General features: G+C 46.5%; 1 protein-coding gene across 2 annotated transcripts in view; it reads left to right on the top strand.

The window, feature by feature from the left end:
• HYOU1 (hypoxia up-regulated 1) overlaps positions 1-21208 on the top strand; it is a 275150-nt gene that overhangs the window by 64619 nt on the left and 189323 nt on the right. For both annotated transcript variants that reach the window (XR_011201534.1, XM_069224805.1), the window contains exon 13: positions 10892-11079. Coding sequence is in view for 1 of the 2 variants with exons in the window: in XM_069224805.1 (XP_069080906.1) it covers positions 10892-11079 (188 nt within the window). In the remaining variant the exon portion in view is untranslated. The remainder of the gene's footprint in view (positions 1-10891; positions 11080-21208) is intronic.

Genomic DNA, 21208 nt, shown 5'->3' with positions numbered 1-21208 from the left:
ACTCTCAATTAATGTGTGCATGTTGATTAAGGCACATGCAACCATACATTCGGGTGCCCCAGCAGCAGGCCCAGTGGGTCCCTTGCTGGTATTTTGAAATGGACCTTCTCGGCCCGACGGCCTGAGTTAAGTCACACTTTGAGCATGTACTCACATTCAACCAGTGCCAGTTGAAGAGGGGGCAATCAGCCGACTTACATTGAAGCCGGAGGTCTAGCGGCTGCAATCTCAAGTACATTATGTGGATGGTAGATTCTGGGTCTGACTTGAAATCAGCAGCATACCTGGTGCAAGGTGCAGTGCTGGTGTGATTGGGCGCAAATGGGCTTGCCAGTAGAGCAGATACGCTGCCATGTGCTATAAATAGCCCTACCTTAAAGGGGTGATGGCTAGCCAAATCTGACCTCTCCTGGCAAAAGAAACAGGTGTGGGGGATGAAATGAAAACACCACCTGGAGTCCAGCAACTCCAGCTCACTAACAAAGCCTCCCCTTCATAGTTGGGTGTACATGGAAATAAAACACTAAATTAAAATAAACGTATGAAAGCATAACTCATTATTGCATTAGAATCTGCCAAAAGATACAACCAAGATGATGCTCCTGTACGGAGCCAGGCACCTCTGAAAAGCGTTGCGGATGCCGTACAAGGAAAAGAAAGATGCGCCTCTTGGCAAAGCTGATTGATGAGACTTTGTGGAAATAATCAAAAACTGGATCTCAACATCTGACCGAAGTACCAAATGATAGTACGGACAGAGCTACTGTGGACATTTGTGTCAGTTTATGTGAGATGTTCTTCCTGGTTCAGGTTGATGTCATTGACCCTCAACCACAGCAGAAAATATTGGAATTTCCATTGATGGACCATCTTGGACTGAACAGGAAATTGAGAAGATGAAATCAGAGGCTGAAACTTTTGGTCTAGGAGTTCCTTGCATTCAATGTAGATCTACTTGGCAATATCGATTTAGTTTGTTTTCTGAAAAAGGCATCAGCTGAAGCAGAAACGAAAGCAGCAACCCTTTCAGAAATTTGTCTAACCATGAAACAGGTAGACAACAGCATTCTGCTGCAGGGAGGCCCAGGTAAGCTAAACATTCCCAGTCCACTCAATATCCCACCATGTGGCACAGATTCTGCAGTGTTGGACTGGCTGGTAAAGGAGAACTTAACACTGCTAAAGAAAGATGTGATACGGTCTGTTATGAAAGACATGTAGAACAAAGGATTCTCCCCTTGCTATTTCTTGATCAGGCCCCTAGCAAGATTTTATCCTTTTGCAGATCTAAAGAAGGCTAACAAGTGGGTGAAGAGTTGGACTGGCTCTTATCAGATTTTCTCATCATCAAGAGGGCAGTTGTATGTGCTCTTTGGGTTTGCTGGACACCTATTTTCATGTACCAGTTTTGAAGTTTGACAGATGTTTCATTCTAAATTGCGAGAAACACTATCCATTTAATGTACTTCTTGCCTGAAGTTGGCACTCCGAGCCTATTCAGAGGTTGGGCCAGTATATCCAGTATACCTCTGCAGAAAGGAAGCGGTACCTGGATGATCAGTAGATAAACACTTCTTCCTGCCTAAAATCCCTTCAGGACCTCTGCTTGTTGACAGACTTGCTGTTCAAGCTGGGTAATCAGCTGATTGCAAAGAAGTTACTGTTTGTTCCCTACTCAAACAATTCTATACTTGGGAGCAGTCGTGGACACAGAAAAAAGAAAGGTGTCTTTTATTTAAGAGGTTTCTATCTATTTATCATAAGTTACTTTAACTCTGAATGTTATTGTATCCTATTCTGTGTCGGGTGTCCTCTCTCCTCGAATAAAGGAATTCATGTATCTCCTTGGTTTTGGATGCAAGATTGCACATGATAATTTTACAAGAATGTTTGGAGAAGAAATATTATGTCTGCCATCTTGAGGAGACCCATTGGACCCTTGCCTTCACTGCGCCTATTCCAGAGGACTGCAACCCATCAGCGCCATGCTGGGAACCCATTCTGAATGTCTCTACCTCTCTGCGGCCTTCTCTGATGCTTGGAAACGCGCAGCTGTTTTTCCATTGCGGAAGAATTCTCCACTGACCCTTTAATGCTCTTCAAATATAGACCAGTCTCTTACTACCATTCCCAGCCAAGGTCTTAGAGAAAATCATCAACTAACACCTCATTGAAGACATGCACTCGATGCATCTTTTCCTTCCTGACTGGAAAGACCCAGTCATTCAGCCTGGCACTGTACGTACACCTTGGATGCAAGCAACCTCATCAGTGGAGTTCTGTAAGGATCCTCCCTGAGCACAGCCCTTTTTGATGCGTACATGATCTTCCTAGCCAACATCATTCACACTCACATCAGCGTCCTCTCCTGCCCCAGTGACATGCAACTCATTCTCTCCCTCACAAACAAGAAGTCTGGTTGCCAGATCAAGTTCAATGCTTGTATGACTGAAATTGCTCACTGGATGAAGACCAACTGTCAGCAGAGCACAGACAAGACCAAAATAGTGGTCTTTGGGAAGCGCACTTCAACATGGAACCCCTCCTTGTGACCAACAGAGTTAGGACTGACTCCCACCACCCACACCAAAAACCCCAGGATTGTCTATTGCAAACTCAACATGACCACCCAAGTCAGTGCTGTGCCCGCCTCATGCTTCCTTACCCTGAAGATGCTAAATCAAATTTTCAGAGGACTCCCAATCAGCACCTGGAAAACAGTTGTGCACAATGCATCAATTTTGTCCCGTCTGAACAAGTACATGGGTACTTAAATTAGGGTGCGCTTTCATGCATTTTGGCACTGGATGTTGGCAAAATGTAATCTTCCAGTGGGGAAGAAGCTGCCACAATTGCTAAGACAGACTGAGTTGCCACTTGCTAAAGTGGCACAAATGGGTTTTAAAGGGCAAAGTGCTGACAGGCATCTTCTTTTGATTCTACCATTCTGAGGTAGACTCATTTACAATCAAAGTCAACTCAAAATTCAATGCTTACGCCTCCAGGGTAGCAGAACCTTGCTCCATAAGAAGGGGAGGTTGCACTTACGACGAGTTGGTTAAGATTTCATCCCAATTTGGTCTGATCCCCCCTTCTTCCCAAGGAGACCGTTGAATTGTGCTTGGCACTATGAAGAATATTCTCTTCACTCTGGATTGGCCTCGACAACTGTGGCATTAGGACCTTCTTGTAATGACTACTGCCAGCCAGATCTGCTCAGACATTATGTGGAAGAACTTGACTGACTGTTTTTTTAGATCTTGCAGTATGGACCTTTTTAAAGCTCCACGGTTGACTGCATGTCTGTTTTGAGAGAAGCTTAACTGTCTTCCACAAGATCTTCCCAATGCGTTCAAGTGGAAGAGGTTCTGCTTATGATGCATCAACAAATAGATGGACCTGAGAACATGCAAAGAAGGTTATTTTCTTCATTTGGCGACATCTTGTTTACAATTCTTTTCTTTTAAAGTGCATTTTGATTTTATTTATGCTTACTTTGCGGCTCTTTATCAGGCACCCTTTTTCATTGTTTCATTGTTCCATTGGTTAAGGATTTCTTAGACGGTCTTAGGAAAGAATATTGTCTTGTTAGGTCTTTTCCCTGGGAGTTAAATGTGCCGCTCTGTAAAGCAAAGGCCCTCTAAAACCAATTTACTAAGCTGATATGTAATAGCAGTCATGTAAAGTTGCTTCTTTGTGATTATTCCATCTGCCAGGAAGATAAGAAGGCTTTAGGGTCTATGTACTCCTTGGCTGACTGTAGCTAGTCCAGCAGTGTTCAAGGCACCTTGCATTTTCCACACAGCCTCCGAAGGTAAAGGACAGCTATACCTACAAATTAAAATTCAAGCAATACAAAAAAATAATACGCTGCACTTAAGACTTTCACCTCAGATCATCATACCGCCTCACAGTAAGAAATTCATAGGAGGTATCACTTTCTTAGTACAAACAGAAGAGATTTACATTTCAGAAGAGAGGTGAAGACTGTTGTGTCCTGATAACTACACCATCCCATAACCTTGTGATAGAACAGGGCACATTAACACTCAAAGTGCAATCTACACTACAGTTATGTACCAGTGTGACCCGCAGAGTCCCTGCATGTTGGTAAACACGCATACAGCTTTCTATATCCAAGTAAGTTGTGAAGGGCTGACCTGTGTCTAGCCTGGCTACTAAATAATTGTGTAAGTTTAGACGTACGCACATCTCCGGTGCAGTCAGTTGTAGCTCAACAACTGTATAATAATTCCCTTATACTGCTTGGCCATCTTACACACTTATGAGCTTCTAAGAACCACTACAGTTCGTCTGTCACAGAGTATTAAACAGCATCCACACTTCATCGGTTGAACAGACTTGGGGGAAAAAAAGGAGGAGCTCTGCACATACTGCTGACCACTGGAGGGGTCTAATTCAGTCCACCACTGCAGGTTCCGACTAACTTCATCCTATGAATGCTTCTTAGCATATTACAATGACAATCCTATGAGGGATGATTGGGAAGACGTACATCCTAGACTGGTTCACTATCTGATGGGCTAGTGTAATCTCCCAATGTTCTTAAAGAAGCAGGATTATTTTTTTCCTCTATATGTATAGTGTTACATAGCAGGCCACATTTCCTGTTTTTATTTTATTGGATCAGGCAAATTATATTTCTGATGGATACAACTACCTGTGGATTCCTCACCTTATGAATTCGATCCTTGCGCCAGCATCCGACGGAAAGTCTTCTTCCTAGCTGTCCACGTCGACGAGGACTTCATAATGGCACGGCTCCACGTGACTCCGTCTGACGTCATCGTGCCAATAAGAGGTACTCATCGGCGTACTGACATCAGTTTTCCTTTTTTCCGTGCCTTCAACACCAACGGTTTTTCTTCCTGGCTCGTTGTTAACTGTAACGATTGTCGCCTCCGAAGAAGTCCGGTTTCAAGCCGTGTAGAGAATGCGGGGGTCGGATGTCAGTGACCGACCCCCCCACTCGGACTGTATTTGGTGCCTTCGTTCGGAGCATGATGTGGAAGGTCGCTCTTCGTGTCAGAGCATGAATCCAAGAGCTCTGAAGGAGCGTGAGGCGAAGCTCTTTTTGGCTAAAGCTAAGAATAAGGGCCATAAAAAGGATTCCTCCAATGCGTCTCCCAAAAAGCATAAGAAGCGGCGTCATCATGACTCTGCGCCGTTTGGAGCGGAGCCGGTCGAGGTCTCGATATTCACGACGCCAGAAGACATGGGAGATGAGTCCTACTGTCACACCTCAGCAGGAGAGTCCGGAGTTGTCACCGGCGCCTTCAGTTTTTGAGGTCGTTCAACGTAGCCCTCAGTTCTCGCCGGCGCCGAGGGATCCTGAAGTTCAGCAGACATCTGCACAACAGTACCCTGCTTTCCCGGCTCCAGGGACGGATCCGGCCGCATTTTTTAATGCAATGTTTGCCGTCTTTCAATCCATGGCCCCTGCTGGTGCACCGGGGGGTCCCACGTGGCCATTGGCGTTCAATTTGGGCTCGCCAGCGTCATACAGGGCTGCTCCATTCATGCCCTTCTGCCCTACAGAGACTGGCGGTTCGGCGCCTAGAGCCTCTCCTGGCAGGAGTCCTCCACCTGTGACTGTGGATCCGCCAACCGACTCCTTCTCCGCGTCTTACGGCGTCGTTTGTCTCCATCCAGACCGGCTCCATCGCCTTCTGGCCAACCGACTCCGAGAAAGTCTTCAGCCGACTCCGTGCCGGCGCCGGATGAGCCTGGGAACCTTACTGGTCCTGTTCAGAGTTCGAGATCTTCGGCGTCCATGGATTCTTTGTCGACGCCAGCCCTAGAAACACCTCTTAGATCACAGAGAAAGGCATTGAGACTTCTGGAGGAGGAGGAATATAGACAGCTTGAGGAAGGCGAGATCGAGCCTTCAGATGAGGTCCAGGGCCTTGCCACTGCAAGTGGTTTGGACACTTCCCCGGAGTGGGACATTGCGTCTCCGGGGGAGTTTACTGAAGAGGCTGCTTCCTTCCATGCAGTGGTGAGGAAGGCAGCTGAGTACCTGGATTTGCCTTTGTCTGTGGCAGAAGTAAAAACTAACCTGCTCACAGAGGTACTTCATCCCTCTTCGTCCAGTGCTGACCCTTTGCTGCCTTTCAATGAGGCTTTGACTGAACCTATTTTGGATTTATGGAAAAAGGCAGTTACAACTCCTGCTGTGAACAGGGCAGTGGCGAGGAGACATAGAAGTGCTCCAGGAGATCCGGTTTTTCTGTCACGGCACTGACTCCGGAAAGCTTGGTAGTTCAGGCGTCCTGTTCTGTGAAGACTGCTCCTGGAACATTCCCTGGAGTCCCGACTGATAGGGAATCCAAGAGGATGGAACAGTCTTCAAAGAAGATCTTTTCATCTTGCAGCATGGCCCTTAAAGCTACTAATTCTACCTGTGTGCTGGGCAGATACGTCCACGCCCTTATGGACTCTGCTAAAGAAATGGCAAAGGATCTGCCACAGGAGATGCAGAAATCGTTTGGGTCCCTTTTCTTAGATGCGCAAGCTGCTGCGCAGCAGATTATACAATCTGGTCTGGATACCTCGGTTTCCATTGCCAGGGCCATGTGAACATCGGTTGTCTACAAGGAGGCATGCCTGGCTAAGGTCCTCTGGATTTTCTTCAGACGTACAATCCACCTTAATGGACCTTCCATTTGATGGGGAAAAGCTGTTTGGGGACAAGGCAGACTCTGCCCTTGAACGGTTTAAGGACTGTCGGGCTACAGCTAAGTCCCTGGGATTACAGACCTCTACTACAACGCCTTATAGACCTTTTCGCAGGTTTCGAGAGTTCATTTGAGGCTCTGCCTTTCGGAGGTCAGTCTTACGCCCAGCAACCTGCCAATCCGCCCTATCGTGCCTTTAGAGGGCGGGGTAGGGGTAGGGCTAGAGGTCCAGCCCAGCAGCTCTCTTCTTCATCCTCCTCTGGTGGACAACAGCAGAAGCAGCCCTAGTTTTCCCCACTTTATCATCCATACTTCTCCTGTAGGGGGAAGATTGAGTCTTTTTCTGCAGAAATGGAGGTCAATTACAACAGACTCGTGGGTGCTAGGAATTGTAGAAAAGGGCTATGTTCTCCCCTTTCAGGAGTTCCCTCCTCCCTTCCCCCCCCCCCCCCCGTCCCTCCTTTTGTTCAGAAGTCCATCTTCTGTTGTTGCAACAGGAGGTCATAACCATGTTGGCAAAGGGCGCAATGGAGTTGGTGCCGTTGCAGGAAAGGGGTCAGAGGTGTTATTCAAGATATTTCCTGATTCCCAAAGTGGATGGTCGATTTACGGCCGATCCTAGACTTGAGGATTTTGAATTTGTGCCTCAAGCAGGAAAAATTAAAAATGCTGACCCTAGCGCAGGTGCTATTGCCGTTGAACGAAGGAGACTGGATGGTGTCTGTCGACTTGCTGGACGTGTACTTTCATGTTCCGATAATCAAGTCGCACAGGAAGTATCTCCGGTTTGTGGTCGGAACGCAACACTACCAGTTTGCTGTCCTTCCTTTTGGACTTACTTCAGCACCTCAGGTTTTCACGAAGGTGATGTCAGTTGTTGCAGCACATCTCAGAAGGAGGGAAGTAGCAGTTTTTCCCTACCTGGACGATTGGTTGATCAAAGCCAAGTCTCCAGAGCTTGTGTTGTCTCATCTGCGTATGACAACCCAGTTGTTGTTCGATCTGGGTTTTTCTGTAAATGTGCCCAAATCTCACCTAGAGCCCTCTCAACGCCTCCTGTTCATAGGGGCAGTACTGGACACGACAATGTTTCGGGCCTACCCCCCGCCTCAGCGGGTTCGGGACAGGCGCTGATTCCGTTGTTTCAAATTGGAGCGGCAGTTCTAGTCCTCAAGGTCTTACGCCTGCTAGGTCTGTTTGCTTCTTGCATTCTGTTGGTCACTCATGCTCGCTGGCATATGAGGGCTCTTCAGTGGTGCCTCCGCAGGCAGTGGTTCCATCACAAAGGAGATCTCAGGGATTCAATAAAGATCTCCAAGGATGCTGTAGCGGATCTTCTTTGATGGGCAGAGGACGGCAACCTTTCTCAAGGAAAACAATTTTCACTGCCTCCTCCAGTGGCCACAGTGATTTCGGATGCTTCCACTCCAGGGTAGGGAGCTCATCTGGGGGACCTGGAGATCAAGGGTCAGTGGTCTCCAGCGGAACAGATGTTGCATATCAATCTGTTGGAATTGCGGGCAGTACGTTTGGCGCTCAAGGCCTTCCTCCCTTCCCTTCGCGGTCAGTCAGTCCAGATCCTGACGGACAACACTACCACGATGTGGTATATAAACAAGCAGGGAGGAGTGGGGTCGTACCTTCTCTGCAGAGAAGCCCTGCCACTCTGGTCCTGGGCTCAGGACCATCAGATTTGCTTAATAGCAAATCATTTGACTGGAGTACTGAATGTACGTGCGGACGGTCTCAGTTGTCACTTCTCAATAGATCACGAGTGGCGTCTCCATCCGGATCTAGTCCTCCACATCTTCGGGATGTGGGGTACTCCTCGGGTGGATTTATTCGCCACTCGAGAGAACACGCATTGCCCGTTATTTTGCAGCCTCCAGTATCCGATGCAAGGGGCGTTGGGGGACGCGTTTCAGATGTCCTGGAGCGGCCAGTTGCTTTATGCGTTTCCTCCCATACCCTTAATTCCTCGAGTTCTGAGGAAGATTCGTCAAGACCGGGCCTGAGTCATCTTGGTGGCTCCGGACTGGCCGAGAAGGGTATGGTATACAGACCTGCTTCAACTCTCTCAGTGCCCTCCGCTCCGTCTCCCTCTCAGGGCAGACCTCCTCTCACAATCGCAGGGGCAAGTTTTACACCCCCACCTCCAGAGCCTGCACCTTCATGCCTGGAGATTGAACGAGGCAACCTGAGTTCGTTTTCTCTCCCTCCGGATGTAGTGGATGTTATTCTATCGTCCAGGCGACACTCCACTAAATCCATTTATGCCGGCAGGTGGGCAAAATTTGTGCTTTGGTATGGAGAGAACCAAAAAGATCCTTTAAAAGCCCACCTTTCAGATATTCTTTTGTTTGCTCTTAGTTTGGTGAAGAAAGGCTGTGCTATAGCTACAGTTAAGGGACATTTGGCAGCTCTGTCGGCGTTTCTTTGCCTTCTGGACCAGCCATCTTTATTTAAGTCTCCAATTGTAAATAGGTTTCTTAAGGGTTTGGTGAATAGGTTTCCTCCTACTCCTTTTCAAAAGCCTCAGTGGGACTTAAATCTTGTATTGACGTTCTTGATGGGTTCGCCTTTCGAGCCCATGCATTCATGTCCATTGAGATTTTTAGTCTTGAAGACTGTTTTCTTAATCGCAATCACATCTGCCAGGAAAATTGGAGATCTTCAAGCGCTTTCCATTAAGCCTCCTTTTACCATGTTTTTCCCTGATAAAGTGGTACTAAAAACCAGGGCTGCTTTTCTGCCAAAAGTTGTCACTCCTTTTCATATAGGGCAGTCTATCACCCTACCTGCGTTTTACCCTCCTCCTCACCCTTCTAAAGATGGAGAGGCTCCATAGGTTGGACCCTAAGAGGGCCCTGAGTTTCTTCCTGGAGAGGACTAAGGACTTTCGCCTAGATGATCAACTGTTTGTTGGGTATGCTGGACAGCGAAAGGGCAGAGCGGTCCAGAAACGAACACTCTCCAGGTGGGTCATCTTGTGGATTAAGATTTGTTACTCTTTGGCGAAAAAAGTCCCTCCTGAACTAATTAATAGATATATGTAAAGCGGCAACTTGGGCGTCCCTCCATACCTTTGTAAAACATTATTGTTTAGACTCTGAGGTGAGGAGGGACGGTCATTTTGCTTGTTCGGTATTGCAAGATTTCTTGGTGTAATCAGGCGGGCACCCACCACCGAGTGCGGTACTGCTTGAGACTCTATTCATAAGGTGAGGAATCCACAGGTAGTTATATCCATCAGAATAACAAGTTACTTACCTTCGGTAACGCTTTTTCTGGTGGATACACTAACTACCTGTGGATTCCTCACGGTCCCTCCCGCCTCCCCGTTGCCTGCGTGGTTACACACTTATCTTGCAGTATTTAGAATAATGTTTTTTTATATATATATATATATATATATATATATATATATATATATATATATATATATATATATATATATATATATATATATATATTTTTTGTATATTCATCTATTTAGGGTAATAATGTAAATATATGGATTCAATAGACAAGATTTTTGTGTTCATATATATCTATTTTCATGGTTTTTTGATGGTCGGTTTTCACCTGTTCGCCTCAAAGGCACGAGAAAAATGAGGTCAAACTGACGTCAGTACGCCGACGAGGACCTCTTATTGGCACGATGACGTCAGACGGAGTCACGTGGAGCTGTGCCATTATGACGCCCTCGTCGACGTGGACAGCTAGGAAGAAGACTTTCCGTCGGATGCTGGCGCAAGATGCGAATTCATAAGGTGAGGAATCCACAGGTAGTTAGCGTATCAACCAGAAAAGGCGTTACCGAAGGTAAGTAACTTGTTCTTCTTTGTTCTGGCATCGGACCCATGCATAGAGATATTATATCTTTTATGATTCAGAGAGCAACCTGATGGATAAAACCTGGGATTACAGCAGGTGTTCTTTATTGCCTGTAATAATCATGAAACCCAGTGATATGTAAAGGAATGACCCTTTCCTGTATCTGTGCACATTTGTGAATGTGTTTTTTTTTGGCAAATACAATTTTGTTCTTCTGTATATATTTGCAACAGTCCTATATCAGTCGTTTTTTGTGTGTTGTAGACTTTAATAAGAAGTGGGTGGGTGTTTAAAAAAAAAAAAAAGTAAATATATTTTATGTACTGGCTAAAGCCCTTCTCGTATATTCCTTGCAGGTGGAATTCACCCGCGAGGTGGAGGAAGAGGACCAGAGTAAAAGCCTGAAACATAACAAGCGCATTCTCTTCCAGCGCATGGCACCTTACCCTCAGCGCAAGGTCATCACATTCAATCGCTACATCGATGACTTTGAGTTTAGTGTCAACTATGGTGACCTGAGCTTCTTGGGGCAGGACGGCCTGCGGTAAGTCCAACAGATGCCGGCGTGACCTCTGCACACTTCCTGTGTCTATTATTTACTGCTGCTTGCCATGAGCCTAGAAGGATTTCTATCATGTCTCCAGCTCAGCCACATGGTAGGAATCCAGGGTTCCTGTCTTGTAACACATCAGGAGCATGACTGACTCATTGCCTTGTATGTCTGAAGTCAAGAGTCCGATACCACATCTGTATTTGCATCACCTATTCCTATCACACCCTAAAATAGTAGCAAAGGTATACAGATTGATTTCTGGCCATAAAGTACATTGTAAAAAGTACTTTCCCTAAATTAGAAAGTGGAATTTATTTTTTGTAACTTTTCAGGTGTTGCCTGGTTACTGTAAGATACATAGGATTTCAGACACATATATGAAAGGTGATATATCTTTTTGTCCAAAACACGCACTCCTCTTGAACCCCAAGTACACCTTTCAGTGCATTTGGTGTTTGTGTATCTAATAGCATGTAAACACATATATCTTGGTGTTCAAATATATTTAAGGCTCAAGCATGTTCAAGCACAAATAAAGGTCTACATAATTGCCAAGCTTAACAGCTTTTAGGAAGGTAAGAAGAGATGTACTGGTGTAATCTTTATAGGCAATGGGGGAAGTTTGATGTGTAATTTTGGGCTTGCTTTGCAGTCCTAGCAATTTTTTTCATCTTGCTTCAGGATCGTTCAGAGTAGCTGGATCTTAGCCTTCATATGTTTTAACAGTAGTGAAGCACCATGCTTTGCAATAAGAGCCGTAAAACAAAATATTTATACATTTCACAGCCAAAAAGCAACAAATTACCTGCAGTCAGTTTTCTAACTTGGAGACATTGCAGGGTTCTGCTGTATGCAGACACAAAGCCTGACGTAGAGAGCTCAAAGCCTGCAAGTCTGCATTCTACTTCAGTAGCATTCTCTAGTATTGAAAACCGGGAAGACCAACATGTAATGTGTTACCATAGTTCAGTGTGGTTGTTGCCCTTCACAGATTATTACATGGGAATTTGAGATCGGGTTCTAACTCTTAGTTTAAAAATTGATTCCTTTAAAAGACAAACGATTAAGCTTTCTGATGGTTACTTATAGCTGCAAATTCCTCACCTTCTGAATCATGTCAGTTTGGATTTGGTAACTCTTTGAATAGCTCCTGTGCGTCGGCATGTGGCATCTTTGGCCTGTATTGCAACTCTTTCTCTCCTCTGCACATGACGACACAGAGCCACATGTAGGTTCCAACCCTTATGCGCTGACTGCAATTCCTCTCTTTCTGTGTCCATTCATGTTGGGTCTTGATTTTTTTTTCCCAGTACTTAATGAGTTTTCTAAACAAAGCGTTTTTGATAGTGTAACGAACTGTGTCCCTGCCAAAAGAATAGGGTTTAAGTTGCATCAGAGGCTGATGTTTGTCATGGACCTGCTCAGTCTGTCTTTGGTGCCATAGCACCATACATGGCTCCATGTTCAGTGACAAATAGTCCCTGATAGCCCAAAAATAATCGGGTAGTAAGACGCTGTAAGGAAATGCCTCCTTGGCATGGTTACCCCCTGCCTTTGCTGATGCTAAGTTTTGATTTGAAAGTGTGCTGAGGCCTGCTAACCAGGCCCCAGCACCAGTGTTCTTTCTCTAACCTGTACTTTTGTTTCCACAATTGGCACACCCTGGCATCCAGGTAAGTCCCTTGTAACTGGTACCAAGGGCCCTGATGCCAGGGAAGGTCTCTAAGGGTTGCAGCATATCTTATGCCACCCTGGGGACCCCTCACTCAGCACAGACACACTGCTTGCCAGCTTGTGTGTGCTGTTGAGGACAAAACGAGTAAGACGAAATGGCACTCCCCTCAGGGTGCCATGCCAACCTCACACTGCCTATGCAGTATAGATAAGTCACCCCTCTAGCCTGCCTTACAGCCCTAAGGCAGGGTGCACTATACCATAGATGAGGGCACCAGTGCATGAGCACTGTGCCCCTACAGTGTCTAAGCAAAACCTTAGACATTGTAAGTGCAGGGTAGCCATAAGAGTATATGGTCTGGGAGTCTGTCATGCACGAACTCCACAGCACCATAATGGCTACACTGAAAACTGGGAAGTTTGGTATCAAACTTCTCAGCACAATAAATGCACACTGATGCCAGTGTACATTTTATTGTAACATACACCCCAGAGGGCACCTTAGAGGTGCCCCCTGAAACCTTAACCAACAACCCGTGTAGGCTGACTGGTTTTAGCAGCCTCTGGCCACATGGGGAGAGTGCCTTTGTCACTCTGTGGCTAGTAACAAAGCCTGTACTGGGTGGATATGCTTATCACCTCCCCCTTGCAGGAACTGTACCACCTGGCGGTGAGCCTCAAAGGCTCTCACACCCTTTATTACAGCACCCCAGGGCATTCCAGCTAGTGGAGTTGCCCGCCCCCTCGGCCACGGACCCATTTTTGGCGGCAAGACCGGAGGAGATAATGAGAAAAACCAGGAGGAGTCACTGGCCAGTCAGGACAGCCCCTAAGGTGTCCTGAGCTGAGGTGACTCTGACTTTTAGAAATCCTCCATCTTGCAGATGGAGGATTCCCCCAATAGGGATAGGAATGTGACCCCCTCCCCTTGGGAGGAGGCACATAGAGGGTGTAGCCACCCTCAGGGCTAGTAGCCATTGGCTACTGCCCTCCCAGACCTAAACACACCCCTAAATTCAGTATTTAGGGGCTCCCCTGAACCTAGGAACTCAGATTCCTACAACCTAAGAAGAAGAGGACTGCTGGGCTGAAAAACCCTGCAGAGAAGACGGAGACACCAACTGCTTTGGCCCCAGCCCTACCGACCTGTCTCCCCACTTCTAAAGACACTGCTCCAGCGTCGCTTTCCCAGGGACCAGCGACCTCTGAATCCTCAGAGGACTGCCCTGCTCTAGAAGGACCAAGAAACTCCTGAGGACAGCGGCCCTGTTCACCCAAGACTGCAACTTTGTTTTCAAAGGAGCAACATTAAAACAACTGCGTTTCCTGCCGGAAGCGTGAGACTTGCTACTCTGCACCCGACTCCCCCGGCTCGACTTGTGGAGAAACAACACTTCCAGGGAGGTCTCCCCGGCGACTGCGAGGACCGTGAGTAGCCAGAGTTGCACCCCCCCCCTTGAAGCCCCACAGCGATGCCTGCAGAGGGAATCCCGAGGCTCCCCCTGACCGCAACTGCTTGCTTCCCAGATCCCGACGCCTGGTAAAGGACTCTGTACCCGCAGCCCCCAGGACCTGAAAGATCGGAACTCCAGTGCAGGAGTGACCCCCAGGAGGCCCTCTCCCTTGCCCAGGTAGTGGCTACCCCGAGGAGCCCCCCCTTGCCTGCCTGCATCGCTGAAGAGACCCCTTGGTCTCCCATTGATTTCTATTGGAAACCCGACGCGTGTTTGCACACTGCACCCGGCCGCCTCCGTGCTGCTGAGGGTGTACTTTCTGTGCTAAACTTGTGTCCCCCCCCCCCCCCCCCCCCTGGTCTGCCCTCCGAAGATGCAGGTACTTACCTGCTGGCAGGACTGGAAACCGGGGCACCCCCTTCTCCATTGAAGCCTATGCGTTTTGGGCACCACTTTGACCTCTGCACCTGACCGGCCCTGAGCTGCTGGTGTGGTAACTTTGGGGTTGCTCTGAACCCCCAACGGTGGGCTACCTTGAACCCAAACTTGAACCCCGTAGGTGGTTTACTTACCTGCAAAAACTAACAAACTCTTACTCCCCCCCCACCCCCCCCCCCCCCAGGAACTGTTGAAAATTTCACTAAGTGTCTAGTTTTAAAATAGCTATATGTGATTTATTTGAAAACTGTGTATGCTATTTTGATTATTCAAAGTTCCTAAAGTACCTACCTGCAATACCTTTCATTTGAAGTATTACATGTAAAAATGTGAACCTGTGGTTCTTAAAATAAACTAAGAAAATATATTTTTCTATACAAATACCTATTGGCCTGGAATTGTCTCTGAGTGTGTGTTCCTCATTTATTGCTTGTGTATGTACAACAAATGCTTAACACTACTCCTTTGATAAGCCTACTGCTCGACTACACTACCACAAAATAGAGCATTAGTATTATCTTTTTTTGCCACTATCTTACCTCTAAGGAGAACCCTTGGACTCTGTGCATACTATTCCTTACTTTGAAATAGTGCATACAGAGCCAACTTCCTACAGACGCTAAACTCTGTCTCGCTGAACATAGAGGTAGAATCTGGCTCCAGGTGGTGAGGCTGTCCCTGATTGCAGTCCTGCTCACCGTCTTCGGGTAAATCCAAGAGGTTAAGCCAAGAGACAAGCTAAAGGGGCCCAGTGGGGGACAAAGTCCAAACTGGGCTCTCGCCCCCCCCCCCCCCACCCCCCCCCCCCCCTTAACCATGCCTGTTCTGGGCAGAGTTCCAAAAGCTGGTGTTCTAAGGACTCCACTCTGATCAACTCTGATTCGAATCCAGTTCTGAAGCTGATGTGCCCCCCGTCTCCCTTGGCCAGGTTGTAGCCTTCAAGAAGGCCAAGCTGCAGCTCTTCAAGATGTTCTGGACCACTCTGGTGCTTCTTTTGGCCCTGCCAATCTACCCGGGACTCTTGTTGGTCTTCTGCTTGTTGACTATCCCTTAGGGCTGATTGACCCCATTCCATACTGTTCCACTCTTTGCACTGGGCTGCACCTAGATTTCTGCCCAGCCTCACCCCCTTAAAGCTCAACCTCATAATGAAGAAGCCTGTCTTCCTGTTTTCCTTGCTTCAGAGACAGTATTTCAGGAGGTTGGAGGCCACCTTTTGCTTTGACTCCAGTGCTCTTCAGGGCCCTCTGGAATTTTCTGCACAGTGTGGAGAATAATGGGGAGGTTATCTGTTTGCTCCCTTCCCCTGTCCCAGAAAAACTGATGCTGGCCTGTATCTTGACTTACAAAATGCCAGTGGCTTAGATGCCACCTGAAACTGATTTGAATTTGCCTTTAGGGACCCTACCGGTGAGACTGCTTTCTCTGTAGTGTTGGTGTGCAGTGCCGTAGAGATGTCAGGCCTGCAGCTGCCTACAGTGGAAACCAGGCTCAGTCTTTTGACAGACTTGGACCCTCCACGTATGAGCACTTGTTACCATTCATTGAAGCCTTGACTGGGACTTACCGGACAGGTCCAAGCCTGGTTTGAAATGGCCCTGTGATTTGTAGGCTGCACAGACTTGCCCCAGGTGATCTCACTTTCCTGGCAGAGCATCTTATTCCTAACACTCTTATAGTTCAGGAATCTAAGTGCAAAGTCAGTTTAAATTAATTTCCCACTGCTCTGCCTGACAGGGAATCCAAGAAAAGAGACACTAAGGGGGAAAAGGGATTTCTTGTTGATGAATCTGTATGATCTTAAAATATGGCTTGTCTATTGGGTCACTACACCCCATGCCCTCTGGGGCCTGGAGAGTGAGGGTCTACCAGCTTTGCCTGGTACCTCTGAACTTCATTCGCACACGTCAACAGGATGCCCAGGGTGCAGCAAAGGGTATTTGGAGGTCTGGCCTGGATACCACGAACTGTGTTCAATGGGGGGGGGGGGGGGGGGGGGGGGGGGAGAGAAATGTCTTGGCCTTTGTCATTGGAATCCATGCTTGGATGCATGCCATCATGTTTTCCAACAATTTCCAGGCACAAGTTGTAGATATGCCTTTTGATACTACTAAAAGGATAGCAGAAATCCCACTTGTTTCTTGAGGTTTCGGTACCTTGCCCTGTGGTTCCACCAACAGTATTGGACGTTCTGAGGAAATTCTAGGGTCCTTGCATGCTGTCGGAGGCAGCCTAATGAATCTTTTCTTGGCTCCAGTGGGAGGGGTGGTGGCTAACTGCTGCAGTCTTCCTCAACTTCTGCTGTTGCTGCCAAGCTGCTTTAAGCCCCAACCCCATTCACCCAAGTGGGGCCAGTAGGAGGCTGTAATCAGTGCAATCTACCCTCCCTGGCCTCTGTAACTCTTATGACATCAGACCATTTAGTCTTTAGGATTATTTGGCAAAATTACGACTGCCAGTTTTTATCTGTTCCGTCCCATGTGCCTCCAGTTTTTGCTCAGACTTCTGCAGACTATGCAGATGTTATGGCCAAGGAGGTGATCTAGTTGCCACGGGACGGATTGCAAGTGTACCCAAGGTGGAGATTGGCTTGGGTTGCTATTTCTGGTGCTTCATGTTCCCCCAAGAAGGATGTTTAGGGGGCTAGTCCAGTCTTGGATCAGAGTATTGAACACGTTTCTAAGGGCGTAGAAGTTCAAAATGATGGCACTTGCTTAGGTTCTGTTAGCGTTGGATTCTGAGGACTGAATTGTGTTGTGTGCCACTTCCAGTTCAGCATACTATTGACCCCTTGGATCATTCTAAAGATTATATCTGTGGTGGTTGTGGCCCTTCTCTGCATCTCTGTAGTCCTCTGCCACCATGACTAACTGTTGAAGATGGGCTTCTTTTTGACTGCCTTCAGAAAAAAGATTACTGTCAATAAGTTAGTCATTTTCACAGGCTTCTCTTTTTCTTGGCTGTTCTAGATTTGGTTGCTATGAGGGTGTTCCCACCACAGCTGAGTTCAGGATATTTGATCTGTGATCCTTTTTTTCTATGAGAACTACTGTGTCTGACTTTAAAGCTCTGGGGCTGCTTTGTCTCATAGCTTCATGCATCCTCCTGGTGCCTCATGATTGGTGGAAAATGCGTAGGCCCTATAATCGACTTGTTATGTAATTATGACATTGGTGAATATCTACTACGTGTACTTTCTCACCCATGGGTGACACAGGTTAACTCTGTTCATTGCACCAGTGATTAATATGAAAGACAGGCTATTGTAGCCCTGCAAAAGATTAGTCAATGTGTAATTGATATAGAAGCATTGTTTTTATATTACTATCGGTCCCAAAAAGGGATCGGGCACAGTGGAAATGGCAACAAACATTCCTTCATTATTCACAGTATCACACATATTTAAGCTAAAAGTATTTATTACTACGGGACAAATCTATTTCTCAGTACATCTAAAACAACTGCACACAATATTCTAAAACAGCAAGACGGCACGCTGTGAATAATGAGAATAGAATGAACATTTCCAGCATTGTAAAAATGTTATCTAGAACCTGAAACCCTGACGTCGACTTGTGTGTGCTATACCAAGGAAGGCAAAGCAAATTTTAGTCCAGCGTTTCTAAGGGAGAAGAGACGCACTGCATACCTTGTTAACAGCAAAGGCTGTCTTTATCAGCGGACGTGCAAAGAGCATCCCCCCTCCCGTGAAAGGCAAATACACGCTGCGGTAACATGCAGTCATCCTCTGGGACTCAATGTTATCTTAGGGCAAGATGTAGCATCTGTAAAGTGTGCAGGCAGTAGGTGAGACGATCTCGGTCAGAATCTCAGGCAATACTGTGGGCAAAGGACCTCTCCTGACAAGTTGTCAGTGGTTGTCCTTGAAAGCTAAAACTTATCAGAAATTGGAATTCTGACATAACATAACGAATGTATGACAAATTATGTGCATCAAGATATGTGTTCTAGACGTTTCCTTTATGAACATAAAAGGTGAAAGGACATCAATTCAGACTAAACTATGTTTTGGTTATATGTCTGCATGTGTTCCTAATTAACCTTGATATGGTGGAAAGTAGACCTTAAACCCAGACAAATGACACATTGATGGTTGGATCAGTCATCAATCGAATGACTTGACTCTTTCACAGTTCTTAGAAAGATAAGGTCAGGCGACATCTGCATCTAATAGATATGACATTGATGCGGCATGATTGAGAAAGATGGCATCTTAAATCGTTTGAGGGGGAAGATGGTGACCTCCATTAGTCAGGATTGAGTCTACGACAATTTAAGATGGAGTTGGGACTTTACATTGGGCTTTGTGAACGCCTCAGACAGAATTCACATTTCCAACAATGCGGCCTAGATCCTTCAGTTATGGATGTCAGTCTGCAACATGGCAGATTTGCATCTGTTTTCCTCTCCTCCAGCGGTGTTAGTGGTGACCGATATGTCAGTTGTAGGTCTTGAATGTCACCGGGACAATCAAAATGCAGAGCCCACCACATCAGTCTTTTGGAGCTACAAGTCACCTGTGTGCCTTCCGGGCCTTTCTAACTCCTATCAAAGGCCAGTAGATGTAGGGGCCTGACATATTAGATGACCACCATGTGATACTGCAACAGGCAGGGTGGAGTGTGTCCTGTGCCCTCTTTTGGGCATTTCCAAGGTTAAGGCAGTGGATGGACCTTCAAGGTCTGGTCTCTGACAGTGAGTGACCTATGGAATCCTTCAGCGTCGGGGAGGAGAAGCTCAGCAGGTGTCATCTGACAAATCATATGTGGTGCCCTCATCCAGAGATGGGGCGGGGTTTTCACCTGATTGGGTGTGCCCTCTCTTTGCTGCCTCTGAATGCACTCACTTCTGTACTCTAGAGGGGCTTTACAGGATGTGTTCTGCTTTGATGGGATTCCTGCCTCTTATATGTTTCCTCCACTGCTGCTGGTCCAGCGGATCCTGAAGAAACTTGGATGGGCCATGAATGTCTGGTACTCTGAGCTGGAGACCCTCAGCATGGGTCTTCCACTTCAGGAGGCTCTGCTGTCCCAGTAACAGGGAGGGTACTGCTCTAAACCTTCACATTCTACAGCTCCATGTTTGTAAACTGGACTGTACAGTTCAGAGTTTTATCTCTCCCAATTGAGGTGTGGATGTCATCCTGGCTGCTCAGTGCCTTTCCTCAAAGTCCATCTACTCAGCCATTGGGGCAAGTTTGATGCCAGGTACAAGAGAAAGCAGTTTGATGATCTGCAAACTAATTTGTCTAGTGCCGTTTTGTTTGTATTATTTTTCGTCTGATAAGGATTTTCTGGGAGCATCGTCATATTGTCTGTTTTGATGAGAATGATTTTTGTGAACAAGAGGTTGAAAAGCTTTTAGTGCTAGGAATACTGCTAGCAGTTCTAAGTGATTTATGTGAAGTTGTTTTTGTTTGGTATCCCATTTTCCCTGAATGTTGTGATTCTTGAGATGTGCTCCCCATCCAATCATTGATGCATCTGTTGTAAGAAATGGTGTGAGGCACAGGGTCTTGAAATGGCCGCCGTTTGTTTAAATTTGTGGAATTCCACCACTGAAGCGAGATGTGTGTTAGGCGGTCTATCAACACTAGGTCTTGAAGTTGACCATGTGCCTGTGACCATTGTTTTGCAAGGCACTGTTATAAGGGCCCCATGTTTAATCTTGCGTGTGGGACAATGGCGATGCATGATGCCATCATGCCCAACAGTTTCATGACAAATTTGACTGGGTACTGTTGGTTTGGCTGACTTTTGGCAATATGTTGTGGAACGATTGTACCCTTTGTGGACTTGGGCTTGCAAGTGCTCTTTGGGTGTTTAACGTGGCTTCTAAATACTGTTGAATTTGCGCTGGTTGTAGGTGTGATTTTTGGTAATTTATTGAGAATCCTAGTGTGTGTAGGGTCTGTATTACATAACGTGTATGATATTGGCACTGTGTTTGACTGTTGGCTTTTATTAGCCAGTCGTCGAGATATGGAAAGACATTGTTGTCTTATGTATGCTGCGACTACGGCAAGGCATTTTGTAAATACTCTGGGAGCTGTTATCCCGAAAGGTAACATTTTGAACTGGTAATGTTTTCCTTCTATTACAAATCTGAGATATTTTCTGTGCGCTGGATGGATAGGTATGTGAAAACACACATCTTTTAGATCCAGTGTTGCCATAAAATCTTGTTGTAACAGTGGGACTACATCCTGTAGTGTTACCATGTGAAAGTGTTCTGATAGGATGTAAAGATTGAGAGTAAACCCCTGTTCCTTTTTGATGATGTGGCACAAGCTCTATGGCTTGTTTGAGTAATAGTGCCTGTACCTCTATTTGCAACATTGAAATGTGTTGAGATGAGTTTGTGTGGTTTTGGGGGTATATCTGGAGGAGTTTGTGTGAACTCTATGCAGTAACCATGTTGGGTAATGGATAAGACCCAATTGTCTGTTGTGATGGGTAACCAGTGGGTGTGGAACTTTTGTAGTCTTCCTCCCACAGGGGAAGTGTGGTGAGGGAAGATGTGGATGAAGTCAA

This window comes from Pleurodeles waltl, chromosome 3_1 (assembly GCF_031143425.1).
Source record: "Pleurodeles waltl isolate 20211129_DDA chromosome 3_1, aPleWal1.hap1.20221129, whole genome shotgun sequence".
NCBI lineage: Eukaryota > Metazoa > Chordata > Amphibia > Caudata > Salamandridae > Pleurodeles > Pleurodeles waltl.
This window is presented reverse-complemented; position numbering and strand designations above follow the sequence as displayed.